General features: G+C 43.6%; 1 protein-coding gene across 1 annotated transcript; it reads right to left on the bottom strand.

Moving 5' to 3' along the window:
* Positions 1–804: 804 nt before the first annotated feature.
* On the bottom strand, positions 805–25,229 carry LOC120033701 (double-stranded RNA-specific editase 1-like). The gene is made up of 10 exons (XM_038980133.1): positions 25,047–25,229; positions 10,750–10,824; positions 7,780–8,753; positions 6,538–6,652; positions 6,048–6,216; positions 5,729–5,883; positions 5,451–5,619; positions 4,378–4,559; positions 2,812–2,990; positions 805–2,611 (listed from the first exon to the last, which is right to left on the bottom strand). Exons 1-10 carry the CDS (start codon positions 25,153–25,155, stop codon positions 2,435–2,437), a joined length of 2,304 nt encoding a protein of 767 aa, XP_038836061.1. The 5' UTR covers positions 25,156–25,229; the 3' UTR covers positions 805–2,434.
* Between the last annotated feature and the right edge of the window lie 184 nt (positions 25,230–25,413).

Raw genomic sequence — 25,413 nt, 5'->3', positions numbered from 1 at the left:
AGAAAGACCTGTCCTGGCCAAGGAGGAGGATGTCATTCTACAAGCAAATATCAAGCATTTTTTGAGATGGGGTTTAACTGAGTGGGTTTTCTCTAATGTATTATTTGTTCACAACTACAAGAAAAGGACGAGTCAACAACATTATTTGGGTATGAGCAAACAGAATATAAGCTTCTAAAATTTAGATTTTCACTGGACAGTTACTTTAATGCAAACAGAGCAGCTACCTAGCATTGTGTTAACATCATTGCTATTACGCTATTTTCTATAAAATCATCATAATGCCACTTTTTACTTTTCATACATTTCTGTCACATTTTTCTTAAAGTATTGTATTGTCAATATAATTGCTTTGTGTATAAAATTAGACATTACTTAATGCAGTGAACTTGGCAGCAAATAGTGTATGAAATAAAGAAAGACAACTATATACAACATCTACCTATGTTACCATTTATTATATTTCTCATTTATAGGTATTTTCTCATTTTCGACATGTATGATTTTTGTTTATCTGGTTTGTTTTATTCAATTTTTTCCTCATGCTTTATAGCGAGAGCTCATGCATTAGGGCCCTTATTCTAGAGACTACAGTGGACTGGGCACATCAATCACACGGTGCATGAACCATTACAGGACGGCAAAAGACCCGGTCAAAGTTCACAGTCAACGCTCACAACTTGGTCAGAGAAAGCAAACATAGGTAGAGCAGACCCCTCAGAACACCCAAAGGTTGGGACGGAGTGATCAAAAGTTATTCACAACGGTTAACCAGCCATTCACTACTGATGCAGTTCAAAAAAATTGTTTTTTAAACATCACAAGTTGTGCTTGGTCCCCTTTCAAAAACTGCAATTGCCTTGATTCTTGTGGATTCTTACAACTCTTTTTAAAATAAACAAATAAGAAAACATGCCAAGTGCGGATGAGAAGTGTGACAACACAGAAGGGGGAAAATGACAAAATGGGCTTATTCACGAGAGAAGTCCGATTCCAATGAGTATACTAGGATAAAGTACTGTACATGAACATTTCCGAGCCTGTTAGAAATACATTTTGGGTATATTATCTTTTTTTGGTAAGATGTTAATGGTTAAAAATGACACAGAACAGGTCAAAAATTATCTACAGTTTCATACTTTTAAATTGCTACATTAACACAGAGATCCATTTCAATTCATTTAAAAATAAATAGTCCAACACAGTAATCAAAATGAAGTGACCAGAACCTTTGTACAAACAAATATTACACATTAAAGAAACAAAAAGCAAATAGAAATCATCTTTGGTGAGGTAAGAAGGCTTATGATGACAGACAAGGAAAATTAGCTCAAGTCACCTCAACACTCATGGCTAAATATAAGCTAAAATAATTTCTGTCGTTTTTTTGTCAAGCTCTCAACAAATGGTACATGATGATAGCAAAATGTTGTCTGTGTGTTCAAATAGAAAGCAGTACATAAAGTCCACTGCATCTGTCTGGCAACCACAAGAGTGTGAGCCATCCTGCAAGAATATCTTTCCAAAGAAATGTACGTTTCAAAGGCCATATGTACTTTAGTATAATTTATGTCATTCACTGTAAAGGGAAAAATTAATCAAATATTTTTCATAAGTTAATTAGGCCTACTTCAGATAGACTTGGATAAAACATGTCATTATCAGCATAGAAAGCATTCTCAATCAAATTTTCGGAATCAAAAAGCACACGTATTTATGACTATTCAAGAACAAACAAACATATCGTCCTCAGACAGTGCAATGCTTTATATCTCACAGCAGAAACAAAGAAAAGACTGCACATGAAAAGTGCAAGAGAGGACATCAGCCTTCAAGACAAGAGGCACGGGCACACCACTAATACTTAGGAAGAAGACAGCAAAATAGTTATTGTTATGACCACTACTGGGAGGTGAGCTTGAAAGCCTTCTATATATTTGGCATAATCATACAGTGAGTGTAGACAAGGTTTGTCTGTAGATAGCCAACTGATTTCAGTTGATTTTTGCATGTACTGATTTATAAAATGTATCAACAAAATCCGTTTAAAAAATCCCAGGTTTCCAGTTGTACAGCTGTCGTATGTCACGTGTTAGGTTACTAGTGTAAGTGGAATAAACATCATTAAACTAACAAAACGTCAACAACAATCATTCAGTTGACGCGGACAATAACGGAGAACAAGATTTACAGTGATTCGTTGAGGAGAAACAATCGGACAAAATTCAACCAAATTCAATGTCTTACGGTCAAAAGTGGAGTGATCAGGAGAGGAAACAAGGGTTGGCTGAGCATCATCCAAAACACAGAACAAATCAAGTCTAAACAGCTGGTAGGAGTAGTATCTTCATCTGAGCCTCCTCTTCCTCCCGTGACAACAACCATACACATTTTAGAACAACATAGTCATTCTCTTTCGATGAAAACAATCCACTCAGGACTGGAGTGAGAACTGGTCCTGTTCGATAGGCTTCTTGACCCAGGCGCCCAGTCCTGCCTTGTGGAATTCCTTGGTCAGAGTCTGCTTGGCAGCATGGTACTCCATCGCTGCCTGTTTGGCGTCATGGTACAAGCTGGGTTTGGCACCTTTGATTCTCAGAGTCTGTGAAAGCTAAAGGCCGGAAGAGCGAGGTTTTAATTGGACAAGAATAAAACACGGTAAGAAATGATTCAACAATCAAGTGAACAAACACGATGTCAAACCTTTTAAATGGAGTTCTTGGAACATAATAAGTCTCAACTACCCAGCCACGCATAGCAACAGCCACCTGAGAGTATATAAGCTGTTGTGCGGGTTAATAAGTATCCTACCTTGCAGTATAGGCGCACCCAGCGGCTGTAGAGGGCGTGCTTGCAGAGCCTCGAGGGCCGTCCCAAGTCGTCCTTGCCTGTCATCGCGTTGATAACCTCTAACCCCTGGTCTCCCACAGCCCAGTTCACACTGAAGTTAGGAGCTTTACCCGGTTGCCGTGCTTCTGTGTTGCTTATTCCTGCAGGGAAGAGAAAGTGACATAAAAAGATTCCTTTGTGAGATATACAGTACCAGTCAAAAGTTTGGAAACACCTACTCATTCAAAGTTTTTCTTAATTTTTTACTATTTTCTACATTGTAAAATAATAGTGAAGACATCAAAACTATGAAATAACACACATGGAATAATGTAGTCATTTTATATTTGAGATTCTTCAAAGTAGCCACCCTTTGCCTTGATGACAGCTTTCCACACTCTTGACATTCTCTCAACCAGCTTCTTAAAGTAGTCACCTGGAATGCATTTCAATTAACAGGTGTGCCTTGTTAAAAGTTAATTTGTAGAATTTCTTTCCTTCTTAATGTGTTTGAGCCAATCAGTTGTGTTGTGACAAGGTAGGGGTGGTATACAGAAGATAACCCTATTTGGTAAAAGACCAAGTCCATATTATGGAAAGAACAGGTTAAATAAGCAAAGAGAAACGACAGTCCATCAATAGTTTAAGACATGAAGGTCAGTCAATGCGGAACATTTCAAGAACTTTGAAAGTTTCTTCAAGTGCAGTTGCAAAAACCATCAAGCGCTATGATGAAACTGGCTCTCACGAGGGCCGCCACAGGAAAGGAAGACCCAGAGTTACTTCTGCTGCAGAGGATAAGTTCATTAGAGTTACCAGCCTCAGAAATTGCAGCCCACATAAATGCTTCACAGAGTTCAAGTAACAGACACATCTCAACATCAACTGTTCAGAGGAGACTGTGTGAATCAAGGCCTTCATGTTCAAATTGCTGCAAAGAAACCACTACTAAAGGAGAAGAGACTTGCTTGGGCCAAAAACACAAGCAATGGACCGTAGACAGGCGGAAATCTGTCCTTTAGTCTGATGAGTCCAAATTTGAGATTTTTGTTTCCTACTGCCATGTCTTTGTGAGACACAGAGTAGGTGAACGGATGATCTTCGCATGTGTGGTTCCCACCATGAACCATGGAGGAGATATGATGGTGTGGGGGTGCTTTGCTGGTGACACAGTCAGCGATTTATTTAGAATTCAAGGCAGACTTAACCAGCATGGCTACCACAGCATTCTGCAGCAATATGCCATCCCATCTGGTTTGCGCTTAGAGGGACTATCATTTGTTTTTCAACAGGACAATGACCAGGGCTATATGATCCCATGTGTGTTATTTCATAGTTTTGATGTCTTCACTATTATTCTACAATGTACAGAAAATAGTACAAATAAAGAAAAACCCTTGAATGAGTAGGTGTGTCCAAAACTTTTGACTGGTACTGTATGTTTTCAGGACTATCGGGGGGGGGGGGGGGGGGGGGGGGGGCTGTGTCTGACATAAACTAAGTAAGAACAGGATGTAGGATGAGTAGGACGACAGCCAGACCCCTTACCGCTCAGAAGTGGCCGGTTGAGGTTGAACGTCTGAGGCAGGTCCTCAATGTCAGCGATCCTCTGGTACATGGCTCTGGAGAGGTGGTCTGCGTGGTACAAGCTGCCCAGGATGATGCTGGAGAAGTAGATGGGCTCTGTGAAGTAACACATCAGAGAGCCCTGGATCCCTACTACGTTCCACCTGAGAGAAGGGCGGTAGTGAGAGGTGGTGTTCAAAGGGAGCCACTGCTTTTGAGTCACATGACCTTTTGAGTCTCACCACCTCAAAGCACAGACATTTCTGAGTGCACGATACGGATAAGACCCAAGTCTAAGTAAAAAAATATTCTTGACATTTTGGATTTTACCCTGAACATTTCGATCATTCTGAACACAGAGGTTGAATTTGAAAAAGTCTTCTTGTGCCCTGTTTTTCTCCACCTAATAATGCAACTTGGGTTGAAGAAAATAATATGTAATAGCCTCTCAGTTGGACATTTCCTATTTTGCGAACACTAAGCTCCACTTTTAGTGATGAAAGGTGTTTATTGCCTGGTGTCAGATGCTATTCAAATGATTCTGATTAGTGCATTCCTCAGGCTAGCTACCCTCTCTCAAGTCCCAATCACTCTGCCAACAGAGCAGTGCTACAGGTGTGATTATGCTAGAGCCGTGATTAGCCCTTTGATTAATCTCCACGGAAATGGCATCCCTGCTGGGAGTGCCCTAGGAACTGTAACAGCTGCTCAAACTGCAGGTGTGTAATCATGAACAATATTGTTGATTTACAACACTTTAGATCTCAGTAAAGTTTGTTAGATTGTTTCTTCAAGGCTTGTTCTCTGGGCTTTTTCTGTCCGTGCGACTTGCTCAAGCAAAAGCCTTTGCGGCTATCTCTGACTTGTGAAAAGTCGGGACGAAGTTCACAGTAATGGCAGAAACGCTAGATTTACATTGTTGGTGTTTTTTTGAATATGACATTTAAATCTTCATTCCATGAAAATGACTGGACACCTTCTGTATGGTTATAGTTTGACTGGTTGCTAAAATGAAAACATAGTAACAAGGAGTGGTGTCAAAGACAGATACAGACCTGGCGATCTTATCACTGCAGGACATGGTGAGCAGCCTCTCTCCCTGCAGCACCCCGTCCCAGGTCTGGGTGGTGTTACTGACTTTCACAGGGATGGTCCCCTCCCCAGACTCTATCTTGGTCCTCAGCTGACCACGAGCCTTCCTGTTAGGGTGCCTGTCTCCCTGATCTGTGGATGACATGGAAAGGAAATAAGCCTTAAAAATGGCGAAGAAGAAGCATTTTAAAATGGAGAAGAAGAAGAAGAAGAAGAAGAGCCACCTAGGGAGAAGTCTCACCCTCAAAGGCAGCCTCGTGGGGGGAGAAGATGCGTGCGTCTCCGCAGGGCGACGTGCTGATGTACAGGTGGAACTGCACGTTGTCCTTCAGACGGAAGCCCTGCTTGTTCTCACACCTCGTGAACATCGACTTCTGCTGCTCCTCTCTGTTGTTACTATGGCAGACAGACAGACAAATGGACAGACAGATGTGTGGTGAGAAAAGGGTAACCGTTTCTCTACATTGGCATTTGTTTCTTCTGGTAAAATGGCATTTTCTTGGAGCGTTGTTGATCAGTCAGTTTCTACTAACCCAGTCTCCGTGGTTACAGTGACTTACCTGAGGAAGTGCTCCAGCTGTGTGTACAGGTACCTAAGGAGGGAACGGCGAGCAATGATCTCAGCATGGCAGTCGTTCAAAGCCAGGCCGCGGTCGCTCATGTACTCGCCGTTTATACACTTGGTCCCCGTGGTAACACAGATCACTTGTGCCTCCTTGACATCGGTGCCTGGGTGGGATGTGTGGATTGTGAGACAAGAACGGTTTAAAATGGTACATGAACGACATAGTCTACTGAATACAGTATATCATATTTTTCTCTTGTGTCATGATGAAGTGATAACATCAACTAGGAAATGTGAAGTGATACCTATTCCACAATGTAAAATACACAAACATATTTTGTGATTAGTCTCTAATGAAACCCCCAGTTGTGATCCATGCAGCACCAGTAGGGCTCTCTCGATTCGACAGAGAATCAGAGATTAACAATCAAGTTAAAGTAAAAGTTCCTTTGGGGGGGGGGGAAATAAAGTTATTCTAACAGTACCTGTTGTCATGACAATGCCTGCCAGGACTTTCCGTCGTGCGTGAGGGGATGTGAAGTTATCCGTCAGCTCACTGAACTTGTCAATTACCAGACCGGACACAGCATCAGCTAGAACCTGAAATAACCACCACGCAGAGCATGAGATACCGGGTTTCTGCATCATGACATCAGAAGAAAAACCCAGGCCTTAAAACCAGAGACTAAACCCAGACAGAATAGAAGGCAATACACAGAGACAGGGAGGGAGGAGAGGGGAAAGTTCCAGGAGAAGTTTAAACGTTATGATGATCACCTTTCTGGCTTATCATATTAGCTCTGATCTATGATCAACTGGAACTCTATCCAAAACCTCCACATGAACGTGTACATTAGAAATCACAGAGGCAATGACAACCCAGGGTACCCCTAAGAGACACTGCTTTCTCAAACCGAAGCTCAGGTAGCAGAACAGAAGACAGGCTAGTGCAGTATAATAGATTAGAGGTGCCTACTTCTTCAGGGATCAGACATACTAACTGCAGATAAAAGGGTTTAGATAGGGATGAGTGACAGACAAGACACCAGGGAGCTTAAACGCCGCAGCGCAAATCATCCATCCGCTTCATTGACGGATCTGTTCTAAAACAGGCCAACGGAGCAGGCAGCTTGTCTAATCAATAGGTATGTTTGAATAGCATTCAGGAGCTGATGTTAATTACGATTGCAGTTTCATTGACCTTGCCTCGTCAGTCGTTATCTCAGGCAGGAGGGATTAGGGGTACGGGATTAAGTGATGTGTAAATAGATTTGAGTGTACACAATGCAACGTGGAACGTTCAAGGCTGTAATGCACCACTGTCTCTCAAAGCCTCGTCTACTTTTCAATCAAGCCCTGTCAGAGGCTTATAATGAGCTGGTTAAACCATTAAGTCAATTAAACTGAGAATAGTTCATAGGACGTGAACACTGAATACTGCCTGCAATGCAGGATGAACCAAACGGACATATCTGACCATTGCGCTCTTATTTCATGGGGTTAAACCACCCAGATAGGGTTAAGACGAGTCTCTGCATACTACTACAATTGTTCTACTGCTCCACAAGATTTCCGATGGGGAGAGGGAGTTTGTCCTGCGTTATGAGTTTACTATGTGCTATTCTGTGCCTTATATTCAAAGTAAAGCTTTTCAAATAACCAAATGAAACAAGCATGTCATCCAACAGTCTCTGAGTGAACGTGTTGTCGGCAGTAGTAGTTCTTACCTGTGGCAGGTGCAGTTGCAGGCCCTCTCTGGGTATGGGCTGTCTGGACGGTGTCTGGTCCAGTTGCATGTTAAAGAGGGCAGAGAGAGCAGCCTGCGCCGCCCGGGCCTTGGCCAGCTTCTTATTGCGGCCTGAGCCTTGGAACGTCTGTGTGTCCACCACCACGGACATGGCAAAGTTCTTGGCGTGGCTCTCTCCACTCTCTGACACAAAGTCGTACTTTAGCCCCGGTCGTAGTTCGTTGAGGATCATGACAGGGTTCTTGGCAATAGCGGGGGAGACGAAGGCTGGGACGGAGGATGTGGGTGGTAGGCCTAACGAGGACTGACTCAGGCCGGTAGTACCAGAGTTCGCTAGCAGGGGGTACTCTACTAGTCCCAGGGAGCTGAAGGAGCCATTGGTACCGTTAGAGCCCAGGTAGAAAGACTCCTCCGTAGGGGCAGGGGTTTCAAACCCATTAAACAACATGTCCGGGAAGTCGGCCTGGTCGGAGGTAAAGTCTGTGTTGACTGTTAGCGTCCGACCCATTGCCATGTGCGCCTCGGAGGCGTTGGGGAACTGAACGAACGACCGCAGAGCCTTCTCAGCCGAGTTGAGCTTAGCCTTCTTCTTGGTGGGGCCGGAGCCCTCGAACAGCTGCCCATTGACCTCGACAGTCATGACGAACACGGGCGCGTGGACCGGACCGGTCTGAGACAACAGCTTGTACTGCAGCCCAGGCTTGATCTCATTCAGCTGCATCAGGGCATTTTTGGGCAGAATGGGCCCGGGCATTTTCTTACGCTTCTTGGGCCTGTACTTGTTATTGTGATGCCCGTTATTACCCTCTTCTAAGGGACGCTTTCTGCCCCCTCCACAACCTGCACTGCCCCCATTAGGGAGGTGAGCTGCCCCCTCACCCCCCAACCCCTCCTTGGAGGAGGAGACCACGTTGTCCAGGTTGCGGTTTTCCTTAACGTCGGTGCTGCTGGAACCTGCGGTGCCCAGAAAGAGTAACTTACAACGCCTTCGTTGCAGGATCTTGTAAATGTAAAATTTAGAGATTCCTTTATCTCTCTTTGTAACTGGACAAGTGATGTGTGTTCCTTTGTATGTTAGATTTTCAAAGAGTTATAAGTAGTCCTTATAGAAAACACTGTATGTTAAATACACAGTAATATTAGTATCACCACTAACCTTCAATACAATCAAAGGGGGGGCTGAATAAAACTTGATGAAAGGACTGATTTCTGAGGAAAATCTTTAGATTTTATTTATTCATGTATTTTTCAGAATAAGCACTACCAAAGACCTAGGCAGTGTAAATAAAAAAGTAACTCCACAAAAATGTCTAAACATTTCAGTATTGTCATCCGGCTCCTGATTATCTGTGTTATTGAAGAACTGGCTCTCAAAACTTCTAGAAACGTCCTGTGAAGGACTGCATGACCAATTTAACTGTAAGGCTTGTATTTATCATGGTATCAATAAATTAGGTGTAGCTGTGGTTGAGGGAACACATATCGCCACGTCCTGATTATAAAGCTGATGGAACGTGGTGTAAATTTTCATTTATAACATCCTCCAGCAAAAGCTCGATAGGTTACTCCTTTCGGCGCTCAGGGATAAAATACATCCTTGTACAAAATGCAGGAGAGAAGAAGGTAGCGACAACTGGGCTTGGAAAGAAGAGGGACAAAATAAGGATATCGCCACCTCCCAAAATGGAGACAAACAAACAAGTGTTTTCTGGGATTTTCATGCACCACCGCAGTCAAAAACATATTCAAATAATCATTTTATTTTCATTATAATTTAGCTCTGGACCAAGCTGTATATCATAATTTTATCAAACAAAGTGTACAGAGTATATAGCGGTAAAGGAAATAACAAGCATGCAAGAGAAAATATAAACAGTGTAAAAAACACAATGCTGGTAGCGCCCAGCGCAACAGGAGTGGAGTTGTGATTACAACCCTGTTGGGAAAGAGAGATTATTGAACAACAGAGCGTTGTGATTGACCACGCCATGACAACACTGTCCGTCGCCAACCATGCTCAGTTCTGACACACACACACACACACCAGAAAGCCCTTGAGTAACCTTGGCAACGTATGCCCGTCGGCCTGCCAACAACCCTCCCTGTGTGCTGTGCAGCGAGGACGTCCCTGACCGACACAGTAATCCAAGTGAGCTCCCGTCTGGGTTGGGTTTGGTGTAACAGGGAAGCGGGAGGATTAAGGCTGTCCTAACACATAACATGTCCTAACATCATAACTGTCAAGTGTGTAATGGGATCTATGTGATGGTCCTGGGGCAACGCACTGCCAGCCAAAGCACTGAATTCAACATCTGCTCCATACTGTGGGCATAGATACATACAGCCCCTCTCTCTCTCTCTGTACCTTACCAACATGAGGCAGCCTCATTGGGCTTGGAATTCTGTTGTTGTTGTTGTTGCCAAACCCTGTATTTTGACTATAGAAAGAGAATCCTTTCGTCAATAACCCTCCCAGGCTTGTTGCAGGCAGTTTAAGGCTGAACTATAACTGCTCCCAGAACCTAGAGGAGGTACTCTGTGGGGTTTTAGAAGCTTTGAGAAGGGGAGCAGGGGGTCAAGCTTACAATCCGTCTCTTAAAATGGTCTGAAATAACGCAGGAGATATCCCCTCATCTCCCCCTGAATGGGAGATTAAACTCTGATCCTACCCTCCTGAGCCAGGAAACACAGTCTGATGACACTTTCTCAAGGTCAATCCGACACAAACAAATCAGGGAGAGGAGATTTAATACATTGTAGGCCTACAATTCTGGATTCCTTCCAATAATGTTGTGTTATTGCTAACAGTATTCAATTTGAAAACATATAACCAAGTAAATAGTTTTGCACTACTAGGGATATTATATTATTAGTGTGTGTAAGCACTTCACAAGCATAACAGCAAGTGGAGGGACCGGAGTGGTGAAATGGTGGGGGGGGGGCGACTCACTCATGCTCTCTTCTTCATCTCCCTCCATGGTGAAGAACCTTGGCTGGTTACGGGGCTGCTTCACACCAGCTCGACCTGTAGGAAGGAAGGAAGGGCCGACAGACAGACAGACAGACAGACAGACAGACAGACAGACAGACAGACAGACAGACAGACAGACAGACAGACAGACAGACAGACAGACAGACAGACAGACAGACAGACGAAAGGAATCTTGAGGTATCCTGCTATACAGCGCATTCGGAAAGTATTCAGACCAATTGACTTTTTGTTCCACATTTTGTTACGTTCCAGACTTATTCTAAAATGGATTGAATTCGTTTTTTCTCTCTCATCAATCTACACACAATACCCCATAATGACATAGCAAAAACAGGTGTTTTGAATTTTTTGCAAATGTATTAAAAATAAAAACTGAAATATCACATTAACATAAGTATTCAGACCCTTTACTCAGTACTTTGTTGAAGCGGCTTTGGCAGCGATTACAGCCTCGAGTCTTCTTGGGTATGACGCTACAAGCTTGGCACACCTGTATTTGGGAGTTTTTCCCATTCTTCACTTCAGATCCACTCAAGCTCTGTCAGCTCAACCCAACTGAGATGGTTTGGGATGAGTTGGACCACAGAGTGTGGGAAAAGCAGCCAACAAGTGCCCAGCATACTCCTTCAAGACTGTTGGAAAAGCATTCCTCATGAAGCTGGTTGAGAGAATGCCAAGAGTGTGCAAAGCTGTCATCAAGGCAAAGGGTGGCTACTTTGAAGAATCTCAAATCTCAAATATATTTGGATTTGTTTAAAAAAAATTATAATAATAATAATAATTTCACCTTTATTTAACCAGGTAGGCCAGTTGAGAACAAGTTCTCATTTACAACTGCGACCTGGCCAAGATGTGTTTAACACTTTTTTGGTTACTACATAATTCCATACGTGTTACTTCATAGTTTTGATGTCTTTACAATTATTAAAAAAATAAAATAAAAAAAAACCCTGAAATGAGTTGGTGTGTCCAAACTTTTGATTTTATTCAGCATCTGGACTAATCCTGTCCATGCCGACAGACCATATAGTTCTGGGCGGTCTTTTGTGACTTTAATATCTGTCCCATTATCCCTCGGTTTCAACTAGCTCAGCGTTTCCCATACTGAAATCAATTAAATCACGCTTGGTGTGGTTGTAGACGTTGTTGTAATAAACAGAGCAATTTTCTGTTTTCTTCCTACAAAAGTGGCTCTACTTTTAAACCATTTAAGCTTGAAAATATTATGAGCCCCGTCACTGAAAGAGAAGACTCTCAGAACAAGTATGTGTCTTCTGTTTCCCTCTACAAGCCGTACAGGACTCCGAATGGACAAGACCAGACACTAAATCAGGCAGGGGGAAAAAGAATGGTGCATTATTTTCTACACAGAAGACCATACAAAGGCATGGCATGATGATCTTCTGAACTTTTCAATACCCTTCTGATGCATTTCAGTCCCTTGAAACTATACTTCCTTCAGATTGAAATACTGTCAAAAGTACTGTCGGACTGATTTGTAATAAACTGTCATAGCCCAAATTTTTAAAAGTCAACATTAGTCGTTGATTACATAACTCGGTGGGGTCGCAAAAACATTTTGATATGAAAATGGGGTCGTGGGTCAAAAAAGTTTGGGAACCCCTGAACTAGCACTTCTGGGAAATGCTGCAGGTCACACACTCTACAGTACAGTAGCCTCTGAGGTTCATTTGAGAATACACAGGAAGTCTACAGAAATATAATACCTAAATTATATTTCCCCAGACAGTCATGAAAAAAAACGGCCATGTTAAACATACAGTATCAACGCGACAGCATATAAGATTGCAACACACTGATGGAATGGTGTATCGGATGTCTGAAAATAGCCTACCGAGCGTAAAGTTAAGTGTGAACAGCACAAATGAGCATGACAGTGATAGCAACTGTAGGAAGCAATGGGCCGAGCGATATACCCTTGCCATCGGGAGGAAACTACCGTTCATGGTGTTAATCTCAGATACTATATCAACCCACAAACAGACAGAGCGAAAAGTCAGGGAGAGAGGGAGCAGAAAGGAGAAAGAGTAAATCAATATAATAATTGTAAAACAGAAAAACAGCCTCAAGCTAATCTAACTCTACTGTTCCATTTTACACGGGTCATTTCTCCAGCCAATCAACCCCACAGTCACAGAGCACTAAGGAAGCTGTTGCATATGTTCATTTGCTGCGGGAAATCATATAATTAAATAGTGATTGAATCTACAGTTTATACATCAGTCAATACAAGCTGTATTGTATCGGGCATACTGTCGTTTTCCCAATACTCATCTCCACAATCTATCTTGACCAAAGCCAAGAAATGTGGAAAGATAGTAGTCTGTTCTCTCTATTTCTCCCTGTGGGATTAAATAGGGTGTTAGATTTGTATTCCGCCCCCCCAATGGTCTGTGGTGTGGCGATAACAACATAGCACTTCTGTAGAGGGAAGAGTAGTCAACAGAATGAGATGCAGTAACTTCATAGGGACACTGAGGGGATAAACCAATTGCATTGGCGGGTTACAGAAACTCTCAGTGTTATCCACACAGTTATTTTTCAGAAGAGAGGGGAGAGACCCTTGAAGGACTATGGTAAATAGGCCGAAAAGAAGCAGAGATTTCGAATGCACATTTTCAGAGTTTCAGAGAGTGGATATATCCAACTAGGACCAGAGCAGCACCTATTGCTCAAACATACCATTTGAAAACATTATTGGAGTAATCTAGACACACATTATTTATTTTTGGGGGGGGGAAATAAATGACTGAGGGTTTCAAATAGAAACAATAATATTTTGATATAAATACTTCACATAGACCGGGACAGTATAATTGGTGTCCTCTCTCTCAAAAGCAACCAAATGCAAAGTCCGCCTGCAGATGAGAGAAAATGGAGGGAATTGAATGGAGGTGATCTGTGATTGCCGCAGAAGCATTTCTTTGGTGCCGTTGCTTTGAAGCGGATGCATTTGATAAGCATTCCCACAGAAAAGCAGCCTGCTGAATCTATCCAATCAAGCCAGCCACTACAGACGGAGTGATTGAGGAATACAGACTCCATATCACTTCCGTAATGACACTTTCAAGAAGGAGAGGGTGCTGACACCACTAGATATAGAATACATAAAATGTCACACTGAAAAGTTTTTGCTTTTTTACAACTTTTCTCATTCCATGACAATGAGAAAAGACCATAATAATCGGGAGCAAACGGCAAGTTTGTTGTTGTCGTCTGAAAGCAGAGTAGATAATAGAAACCATTCATTTAGACAGTGCTTCTGCAACTGCCACCTTATTGAGTCTAAGCTATTAAATGACATCACTCACATTTCTTCCTATACCCCTTTTGCCTCCCCCTTCCTGACTGCCTGTCAGAGAGCCATCACCTCCCTTGCATCCCCCCCCCCCCCGTCTTAAACTGTAGCTCTCACCGTGAGACAGCAGCGCTCGCCTTCCAGGACGATAAGGGACGCGACGCTGCTGTTATTCACGTTAGGTTAATCCCCAAACTGTCACTCTACATGTCATCCACCAGGCAGGAAATGAAATAATTAATGAATTACCAGATCATTATCATCGCTGCTTTCTGGGCTGAAATGAACGTTGACGGGCTGGTTTTTACTGTAACACTCTTAGCTAGGGATTAGGGACCTTGCTTTCCTGGCTGTGGGTGGCGGTGACTGAACGGTCACTTCCTGGAGAGTGGCCTTGTGGATAATCGCTGGCATTTCCATGACAGGGGTCAGAGGTCAAGGGACAGGAAGCGTCATATTTGCATCACTGAAGATTAATGGAGGTCTGGGTTAAGTTACAGTCTTACTCATTACTTTGTCTAAATGTCATCTTTGTTTGGTTTGCTCTCACTTTCAAGTGGACAAATACTAAATGAAGTACCAGGTCTATGATGGTTCATATTGCCTTGGCCCTGCATGAACAGATCAGTTTAGCTGAGTGATGAAGCATGTGTCGGCGCCAAAATGAGCTCTCACTGAACCAAGGTGTCTGTAGCTAGTGATTTCCAACCTTGCTATAATGGCATCATCCATCCAGACCCCTTACAGCCACCCAGCTGCACCACGTCCTATTCCACTAACATGGTGCTGGAGGCAACTGTGTGGCTGTTGGCTCAACATGTGTCAGAGTCATAATGGCCAGGCGCAGGGAGCCAGATGGGTATTAAAGAAAGGGTAGGGGCCGTAGCTGCCATAGCCTCCAGAACAGGTTTCATTAGGAATATAAACTCAGCAAAAAAAGAAACGTCCTCTCACTGTCATACAAATATCTGTAAATATTTATATGAACATAACAAGATTCAACAACTGAGACATAAACTGAACAAGTGCATCTCCTCCTCATGGACTGCACCAGATTTGCCAGTTCTTGCTGTGAGATGTTACCCCACTCTTCCACCAAGGCACCTGCAAGTTCCCGGACATTTCTGGGGGGAATGGCCCTAGCCCTCACCCTCCGATCCAACAGGTCCCAGACATGCTCAATGGGATTGAGATCTGGGCTCTTCGCTGGCAATGGCAGAACACTGACATTCCTGTCTTGCACGAAATCACACAAAGAATGAGCAGTATGGCTTGTGGCATTGTCATGCTGGTGGGTCATGTCAGAATGAGCCTGCAGGAAGGGTACCACATGAGGGAGGAGGATGTCTTCCCTGTAACGCACAGCATTGAGATTGCCTGCAATGACAACAAGCTCAGTCCGATGATGCTGTGACACACCGCCCCAGACGGACCCTCCCCCTCCAAATCGATCCCGCTCCAGAGTACAGGACTCGGTGTAACGCTCATTCCTTCGACGATAAACGCGAATCCGACCATCGCCCCTGGTGAGACAAAACCGTGACTCGTCAGTGAAGAGCACTTTTTGTCAATCCTGTCTGGTCCAGCAACGGTGGGTTTGTGCCCATAGGCTACGTTGTTGCCGGTGATGTCTGGTGAGGACCTGCTTTACAACAGGCCTACAAGCCTTCAGTCCAGCCTCTCTCAGCCTATTGCGGACAGTCTGAGCACTGATGGAGGGATTGTGCGTTCATGGTGTAACTTTGGCAGTTGTTGTTGCCATCCTGTACCTGTTCCGCAGGTGTGATGTTCGGATGTACCGATCCTGTGCAGGTATTGTTACACGTGGTCTGCCACTGCGAGGACGATCGGCTATCCGTCTTGTCTCCCTGTAGCGCTGTCTTAGGCGTCTCACAGTACGGACATTGCAATTTATTGCCCTGTCCACATCTACAGTCATCATGCCTCCTTGCAGCATGCCTAAGGCACGTTCACGCAGATGAGCAGGGACCCTGGGCATCTTTCTTTTGGTGTTTTTTAGAGTCAGTAGAAAGGCTTCTTTATAGTGTCCTAAGTTTTCATAACTGTGACCTTAATTGCCTCCCATCTGTAAGCTGTTAGTGTCTTAACGACCGTTCCACAGGTGCATGTTCATTCATTGTTTATGGTTCATTGAAGCATGGGAAACAGTGTTTAAACCCATTTACAATGAAGATCTGTGAAGTTATTTGGATTTTTACGAATGATCTTTGAAAGACAGGGTCCTGAAAAAGGGACGCTTCTTTTTTTGTTGAGTAGCTCTTTGTCAGCACCATGGACAGCACTAGTGCTGCACAGCTCTCAGCACAGCAGGCCACTGAATTGGCCAGAACCAGAACCATAGCAATAAGCATATGGTGTGGTAATGTGGCTATTGCTATATTTCCCCTAGGCCACATACATAGCTGTAGACTGCTAGGGGCCATAGCTGAGCTAATATTCCATGTAGGGGAACAACAACAACCAGAATCAGCAGGGTGGTCAATGCACATTCCAGGAAAGGAAATCAGCAGGATATGAATACTGCTCTTAGTGCTAGGAGCTGGTGGACAGGGCTGAGAAGAGGGTCTTTACCTTCCTTTCTTTGACACATATGGTATTGCACAGTGCTACATACAGAGTGCTTTTGTTAACCATATGCCTACTTTATTCTTTATGGCAGCCAGCTTTCCCAGGGGTTTTTCTAAGAGCTTGGTTTTAGACAGTCTTAGGAGGAGGACACACAAGAATTATACACACAACAGTGAATGGTGCACATCATAGTAAGTAAATCACATAAGTGAACCAAGTAGAACCAGGAAAGCCTTGTTGTTAAGCTGCTTTGGTTGTACGAAGATCAGAGCTGGCTTTTGTGTTAACCAAACCAGCCTCTCTCTCAGCCTGAACAGTGTAATCTCGTCTCTCTGCGTGACAAGAAGTGGCCTTGTACCCCCGCCGCCACTCAACTCCTTCCTCCCGAACATTAGCACTGACAATGTTATCAGGCTGCCGAGCCCTGGCGCCTTCGCTGGGAATGCTGGCTGCTTGCTTTGTATGTGCTGGATTGACGGAGACCGAGGCTTAGGTTGCCATTCGCTCACCAGATAATGGGCGACAGAAATTAGCTGGGGCGGAATGAGAAAATGTCAACAAAAGCAGTTATCTGTGAGTGAGTTTGTGTACACACGTTTGAAGAAAAGGGAAGTAGGGAGATAGACTTCAAGGATTTGGAGTGGCATTCTGTTCACTGTCAAAGCTCACAGATATCAACATCGGATTGTATCCACAGCCCGTATAGCCTCTGTTAGCCATGCATGTTAAAAGGTTTCACATTAAAAACATGATTGAACTTTTCTGTATCTATAGCAGCGTATGCTGTCTGCGTGGTGTAAACATGCGTTTAATAGGAAACCCAGGAGAGTCTGGAGGTGTATGTCTGATACATGAGAAGCCTGTCATTCACGCCCTATGGAGAAACAGAGAGTATCTCACACAGCCTGGACCACAGAGACCAACACCTAGTTACAATGTCTCCCGATGTTTTTCACCTTTTAAATAATACACTCCTGTCTCAGACATACATAGACATTCATGCACCACCGCACACAGATACACAGGCGGAAGATATCTTACAAATCTTGTTATGTACTTATACTGTACAGTACACACAAGCAGGCTTGCACGTGAGCACACACATGCTGTGAAATGGCAGGACTGTAATAAAGTTCATTAAAGTAGCATAAAACTAGACAACATGAGCACCCTACATACCTTGTGTCATTGCTTTGTTGATGACACCTATGAAAATAAGAGAAAATAAGAATATTATTATTATGGAAATATAAAAATGATATTCCATAAAATCTGAGGTATTGTCCCCTGATAAGATAGGATAAACCCATTCCACACTTTCTGGTGATGAAAAAGAAGAATTCAAATTTTTTGGGGAGAGAAAATGTGGAAATATGAAATGTAATGTTATGATGTGCCTTTACTGTGAAGTTCACCACAATATGTATTTAACCATCTGGTACACTGGTCTCAATCAGCAGTCAACCCTCATCAACCCTTGTCAAGAGCTGGTAATACCCTCAATAAACCACCGACTCAAATCCCATCAGAGAGGAAAACAATGCTGAACTCATGCTGATGACGGGAGACGCTGTGAGGGAGACACCAGCCAGAGGTGTCAGAGCTAACCAGACAACCCATGTGGACACATTGATCAATGGAAGTTGGGGAAAGTTCAGGTTCTAGAAGTGGAATAGTACTATAGCTGGAGGGGAATTCTGAAACCAACTGTCAGAGCCACCCCTCAGTGGTCTAACGCAGATGGATCGATCCACTGGGTTTAGGCGGACTTGGGAGAAATAAGGTGTTGGTGCCTTCCAGCACAAAAAGCTTCCTTGAACATTGGCGGCAGCAGCGGCGGCGTATATTTCTCTCTCGCACCCTCCATTTTCTCACCGTGAAATATCATTTTTAGACACACTGGACAGGACCCTCGACCAGGCCCCGTCATGCCACAGGCGTGACTTATCGATGTGCCGTGGAGAGCTGATGAGATGAGATGGTGGAAGGGAGACAGAGGCAAGTGAGAGCTGAAAGGAACAGACAGAGGGAACAGACTCTGTTTTTTAGTTTTATTTAACCTTTATTTAACTAGGCAAGTCAGTTAGAAACAAATTCTTATTTACAATGACGGCCTACCCCGGCCAAACCCTAACCCGGACGAAGCTGGGCCAGTTGTACGCCGCCCTAAGGTTCTCCCAGTCACAGCCGGTTGTATTACAGCCTAGAATCGAACCAGGGTCTGTAGTGACGCCTCTAGCACTGAGATGCAGTGCCTTAGACTGCGCCACTCGGGAGCTGTCTGTACCTCACTACTTTTTATTTGCCTTCCTATAACAGGTTGTAAGAGACAATCCAAACATAAGATGTATCAAACTAGAAGACCAAACCTCCAACCAAATCATCAGAGTTCCTACTGTACGTAGTACCTCATTGGTTATAAAATGAATCACAATAAACTACCAGAACGAGAGGGCACTGAGCAGTAGGCTAGTTCATAGCTTTTCCTTTAATTTTCTTCATCAGCAATAGTGTACAAACTGAGGGAGCTAAATGAAGATTTAACAATGACATTAAAATCCCACAATTATTGACCTTAAAATGCAATTGGGTAAGTCATATTGGAACATAATATTGCCTTGAACACCAAGACCATTTGAAGAAATTTTACCAAGCAAATTCAACCAAACCTTATTGGTTGACCTTTTTCAGTTTGTCAGTTACAAATGGTGTGGCTATTAGCCTGAAAGTTCCAATGGAAAAAATCACTGAACTGTTGCAGTAGTCGATGGAAATGTGACATTTAGGGCGAAATCACATGAAAATCTAAAATGAAGAAAGTATACCTATCACAACCTTGATATGGGCTGAAACTGAATTGCAATAAATCAAAAAGCATTATAGTATATATCAATCTGTCTGATATACAGTACCAGTCAAAAGTTAGGACACACCTACTCATTCAAGGGGTTTTCTTTATTTGTACTATTTTCTACATTGTAGAATAATGGTGAAGATGTCAAAACTATGAAATAACACATATGGAATCATGCAGTAACCAAAAGAATGTTCTTCAAGATTCTTCAAAGTAGCCAACCTTTGCCTTCATAACAGCTTTGCACACTCTTGGCATTCTCTCAACCAGCTTCATGAGGTAGTCACCTGGAATGCTAGCCCTGGGTAATATAGGTCAGTGCTGCCATTGCTGCGCAGCTAATAAAATCTCCCCTGGTCTTCAAGGACATTATGTGGCTGCAGTCCCTTTACCCTTTTCCCCAAAGGAACCAATGCAGTCTTTATGATGGCGCAGTGGGCGATAAGGACGCTGTATATATTCCACACGCTAATCAGTGTCACTTAAACGGGCTAGGGTCAGGGGTCAGCCCCCCTGTGGGTCTTCTCCAACAGAAGCGAAGTCTCCAGATCTATGCTGATGACAGCCTGGCATTCATACACAGTATTCGGTCATCTCTCGCTCTCTAACTCACGCACGCAGGCACAAACACACACTATTCTATCACCTCTCAAAGTCCCCTCTGCGGGGCTAGGCAGTGCAAAGGGGCCTGCCACTGTCATGCTCAAGGGTAAACCAGGTATAAGGCTTATCTCTCTCAGTCTCTGGTCTGCAGGTATGATGAGGACAAAGGCAGAACACACAATCATTATCACAAGTGTATATTATTTGATCTTTCGGAGAATACCACGTCAGACTGGAAGTCAATATTCCTGTTAAATTCTTCTAGCCGCCCCGAGTCCTGAAAACTTGCCGCAACCCACCCAAGCAGCCCCTCTTCCTTCCTATCCAGCTGGCTGACAGCCAGTCGGATCAAATCCATTTAACGCCATCACAGGTTGCCCTGTGGTCCCTGGCCTTCAGTGCTGAAAATTGCTACTGTGCAAATGCCCTTCATGTAACGGTCCAACTGTGTCACATGTAGTCAGCTACCTTCCTAGACTCAGGCAGGTGATTTTGTACTCTCTCCCACACCGTACATTGAGGAGGCACACCATTTTACCCCCAGGTGCTCAGGAGGTAGGTATACGACAGATGAGAGATTCCAGGTTCCTAGCTCTGCCTAGCTCTGCCACTCTCTTCCCATCCCCAGCCATTCTCTCCGCACCACTACCCCCGTAGCTCACAACAGATGACTATCGCTGTCTTCCCCCGCTGCCGCTGCCATCAAGGCCGGGCCAGGTGCTCCTCTATCTCTGGGAGAGAAGGGAGGGAATGGAGAGAGAGGGGAAGGGGAAGATGTTGAATTTCATACCTCACGGCTCCTGGATTAACCCGGTCTGGATGTAATGTTGACAGACAGGCCGACTAGCCAGGAGAGGGGTGAGGAGGGGGATGAGGAGGCAGAGGTAGCCCCTGTTTGAGAGGGTCAGCTGGATGTAACATTATAGTTAGTGGTGTAGTGGAGGGTATACGCAGGTATTTTTCAGTGGACATTGTGTATGCTCACTTCTTAAGCCTCATGATGCGCATCAAAGTAGTGTAGTGGAGGTGTACGCCGTATCAATTAATAAAGGCTGACGGAGCAGATCAGAATGTTTAGCTTCAAATGTCGATAAACTATTATTTCTTCACATTTTAAGCGCAGCAATGTGCACACGGCAGTATGTTCCAAAATGCAATTTGCAGGAAACACATATTCTAAAATGCACACCGCACACGCAAGTGGTTTCATGGACAGAGATGGAAATATCCGTTAGAAATGTAGATAGAAGGTAGATCTAAAGATGCAACAACGATCATGGGTCGGTAATATGTCTAGGACTATGCCTGCTGGACAATGAAAGGAAGTGTAAAGAAAATGAATAGAACAGGAGAATGCAAATGAGGAAGTCTTTATAAAATAATTGCTTCCACATTTCTACGGTGGGATTTTGGCTATAGGCTACTTTCACGCAAGGTAAGATTATAAAATAATACGAAGTAAAACGTCCGGGTTTGAAACAATTAAGGAACAGGAAAAACAGCGATGCTAATGATAGGCCTAACCGTCTTCTGGTAGATGACAATGGTTTCCTAAAAACCTTCTCAATTAAATGTTAACTACAAAGTAGACTATGCCTACCTGGCAGAATGATATCATGATTATTTGCATTAATCCAGTGGCCAATTGTTTTGCAAACTCTATCTCATATGCCACAGTGTTTTTTCGCTAACCAAACAGTGCTAGGTGTCTGCACACTTCAATTAAAGGGTAACTGCGCCCCCAAAAAATCGACATTTCATAGACCTCAAAGGTGGTCTCCCGATGTGGTTTAAGCATTGTTGTGGACTTTTTCTATTAAAAAAAGTGTGAAACCTGTGAATTTCTGACTTAACGGCCTCGTTTATCTATTTCAATAGTAGACTTACTATTAGCCTACTTGCACAGTACAGCTTGGGTTGGCCTGACTGTTAGAGACCAATATGGGATTGATCAATTTAGGTCATTTAGTGTATGTCACCATTTCTCACACAATTTGTCACACTTTCCTTCGCTGGGTGGACCGATAGATTTTTTTTTTGTGTGTGCAAAATTGGGCTATACCCACTTCTCCAGGCACCGCTACACCACTGATTATAGTGGCGGTGGTACCAAAGCCCAAATACAACATATGTTCATTAAATCATATACCTAGAACAACCTAGAACGGAACGCAGCTATTTTAGGGTTCACTGGAGACCAGGATTATCTGGATACAGCAGAGCCACCGTCAAGTATCACTATCAACCTATCAGAGAAGAGGATACTGTTATGTCTGACAGAGATTCATGACGTACGGCTCAGGCAGACTAGACAGACACATCCTTTAGCGTCACAGGGCAGCCAGGTACGTCTCACAGAGCAGCCAGGTACGTCTCACAGAGCAGCCAGGTACGTCTCACAGAGCAGCCAGGTACGTCTCACAGAGCAGCCGTGTACGCCTCACAGCGCAAATCCATCCGTTTACCTTGTCTGGAATTCACTTTCCTCCCCCAGTAGATTAAACTCACACTTCACCTCACCTCACCTCGCAGCACACCAGTTAGCATGAAGGTACAGCGGAAATTACAGAAAATGATGGTACGTATAACTTCCCAGTGTGCAGGGTGTAAACTGGAAAAAAATCTTCGCAATACTTAAAAAAACTATTTACGTTGTTTTTACAATGGATTACAGCTAATTTCATGTATTTTATACTTGGGACAGAATGAGACAAGTAATTGCTTGTGTTTCCCGAAGACAGGGAATCCGCATTCAAATATGTGAGGGTTGGACTGAGTAAGCTTCAGAGTTATTTAGCCATTGAAATATTAGCAGCCATTGACAATCATGTCTAAACCCAACGAAGCGAGAATATTACAAAAATGACTTCAGCAGGCAGCACAGCACATTACAGATAATGCTCTGAGAGACAACAATATCTTCAGTCCCAAATATACTTACTAAATGCTCCACTACAATAGATTTGATTTACTCATTCAGTCACGGGAGGCTGCTTTATGCCAGCATATTAAACGTGTCTAATAATTAAAAGGTTCTGCTGAACTTCCCTTTAATTAATTCATATGATTAATATGCCACGGTGGCAGCTCATTGTTTACCTCTTGACAGACTATTATAGCAACAATGTTATAATCCCAACTGGCGTCCTTCCTCATAATGCATCAACAGATTACGTAGCTCTGAGGAGTCAGACCAAGCACTTCAAGAAATCATTGGAAGACTGGGGCAAACTAGATTCATCTTGTTTCTTATAAAGTTAGACATTGTCTATAGCGCTCGCCAGCTTGTAGCCCTGAGCAAGGCAGTTAACCCACTGTTCCCCGGGTGCCGAAGACGTGGATGCCGATTAAGGCAGCCCCCCGCACCTCTCTGATTCAGAAAGGCATTCAGTTGTACAACTGACTAGGTATCCCTCTTTCCCTTTCCTAAAAAACAGAAATGAGTTACCTCTGGTTCGTTCAGCCATTCCTATGGGGAAAATGAATGGAGAAAGAATGGGGTTTTGGGATAAATGGCAAAAACAAGGTCTGAGGGTTAACACAGGCTTAGGAGATCTTATACGTTTTGTTCTGTGAGATAATATCAGTCAGTTAACATGACCTTTATGAATTACGAAGCCTTTATGTTCTTCGCGGGCTTTTAAAAAACGACATAAATGCTTAAAAATTCACAAAAAGTGACGTTAGCTGATGAAGATTATCTGATAGAACAAAACATATGCGATCTCAGCCTGTGTTTACCATAGACCTTAAATCCTCCATAAAACCCATTCATTTCCCCATAGGCTTTGACCAACGACGCATGGCGGAGAGACGCTATTGCTATTTCTTTCTATACCTTCCAGACTCTATATAGGGGGGGGGAAAACTGAAGAAACAAGTACACATAGTCCATCCACTTCAGGAATATTATTCGATTTTTTGTTATTTGTATTTTTATAAATCAACATATCAGATCATTTTTTACTTAACCATCACATTCCTAATCTCCTTTCAGATTCCCCTTTTTCTCTAGTAGAACTTTGGATCTCAAAGACTGTGTATGACGGGGACACGTTACAGTACGCAAAGAGACAAAACTGCCTATCGCCATGCTGTATCCACGCTCCAGAGATCAAAGCCCAGGAGTGGAAGGAGGGTTTATGCTTCCCGCATGGACACCTCTCAGAATTGAAACTCCTATCTGCTCGCCTTGCAATAGACTACCGGTTCCCCCATCGTTGCAGAAAGTTAATTTGAAAGTGAATATATCTGCCTATTGCCATCACCCAAAGCAACGGGCACGGAACTGAGCCTGTATCCTGTCATAGAAAATGACAGAATACATCATGCGTACTGTATATAGTGTGTGAAGTCTGAGTGGCACTGACAGTAGGCTTCAGAGTTAAATGTATGATATCTATAGGTCTGTTTAAAGGGTGAAAACTCTTGGAAGATTGCATGTGATATAAACACAGTTCTTGATCCTTCGAACACAAATACGACATCACAAATACATGTTTCTGTGGAAAATAAAGTAGTACTATTCTACTACAAATACAGGTTTGCCTCAAAAACGTTTAACATGCATTTGAAGCACACAGCAGTGTACATTTCTATGCATGAATTCTCATATTGTTATCACAAACTCAATGACATATTTCCAATATCTGAAAACTGCCTGCATCATTCTCAGAGACAACATACGCAGTGATAACGCTCACAACTCTGTAACCAAATACACAAGCACACCAGAGCAAATCTTGCATTAGTCAATCAACCAATCCATCAATGTGACGTACAGTGACACAAAAACCCCAGACCTACAGATACACACACAAAGCCCACACGAGCACTCCCCTCCACGCACACACAAAGCCTATCCCTCCGAGCTATCCTGGAGCGGAGTACCTTTGCGCTCGGAGCGTTTCTTGCGCCTCCTCTTGAACCTCCTCCGGATCAAGCAGTAATAGGCCCCCGCGGTCCCCATGGCCTGGGAGCCACCCAGAAACAGAGCCATGCCTAACAGGGCTGTTCTGTTGCCCCTAGGCAGTCCTTTTGCCCCTTAGGCTGCCCTGTTGCCCCTAGGCTCTCTTTAGCCTGGAGAGTCTAGGAGGCACTGCACTTCCCCTCCCTCTCTCACTCTGCTAAGTACTGTACAGGCGCCAGGCGCAGACCCTCCCTACTCCTGTCTGTCGTTCACACCCTCAGATGTCATGAGCTTTGCCAGCCGGTACTTTTATATGAATGATATAAAATGAACGAACGTCACTCCAGT

The sequence above is a fragment of the Salvelinus namaycush genome, chromosome 40 (genome assembly GCF_016432855.1).
Source record: "Salvelinus namaycush isolate Seneca chromosome 40, SaNama_1.0, whole genome shotgun sequence".
NCBI lineage: Eukaryota > Metazoa > Chordata > Actinopteri > Salmoniformes > Salmonidae > Salvelinus > Salvelinus namaycush.
Note: the sequence above shows the minus strand (reverse complement) of the source record. Positions and strands in the feature narration are given on the sequence as shown.

What these genes read in the sequence shown, in the direction of transcription:
- LOC120033701 (XM_038980133.1), bottom strand. Translation starts at nt 25,155, where the DNA reads ATGGCTCTGTTTCTGGGTGGCTCCCAGGCCATGGGGACCGCGGGGGCC. An exon ending in CCACGAGGCTGCCTTTGAGG is followed by an intron (nt 5,620 to 5,728) that starts GTGAGACTTCTC and finishes TGTCATCCACAG; the next exon opens with ATCAGGGAGACAGGCACCCT. An exon ending in CAACCGGCCACTTCTGAGCG is followed by an intron (nt 2,991 to 4,377) that starts GTAAGGGGTCTG and finishes TCTTCCCTGCAG; the next exon opens with GAATAAGCAACACAGAAGCA.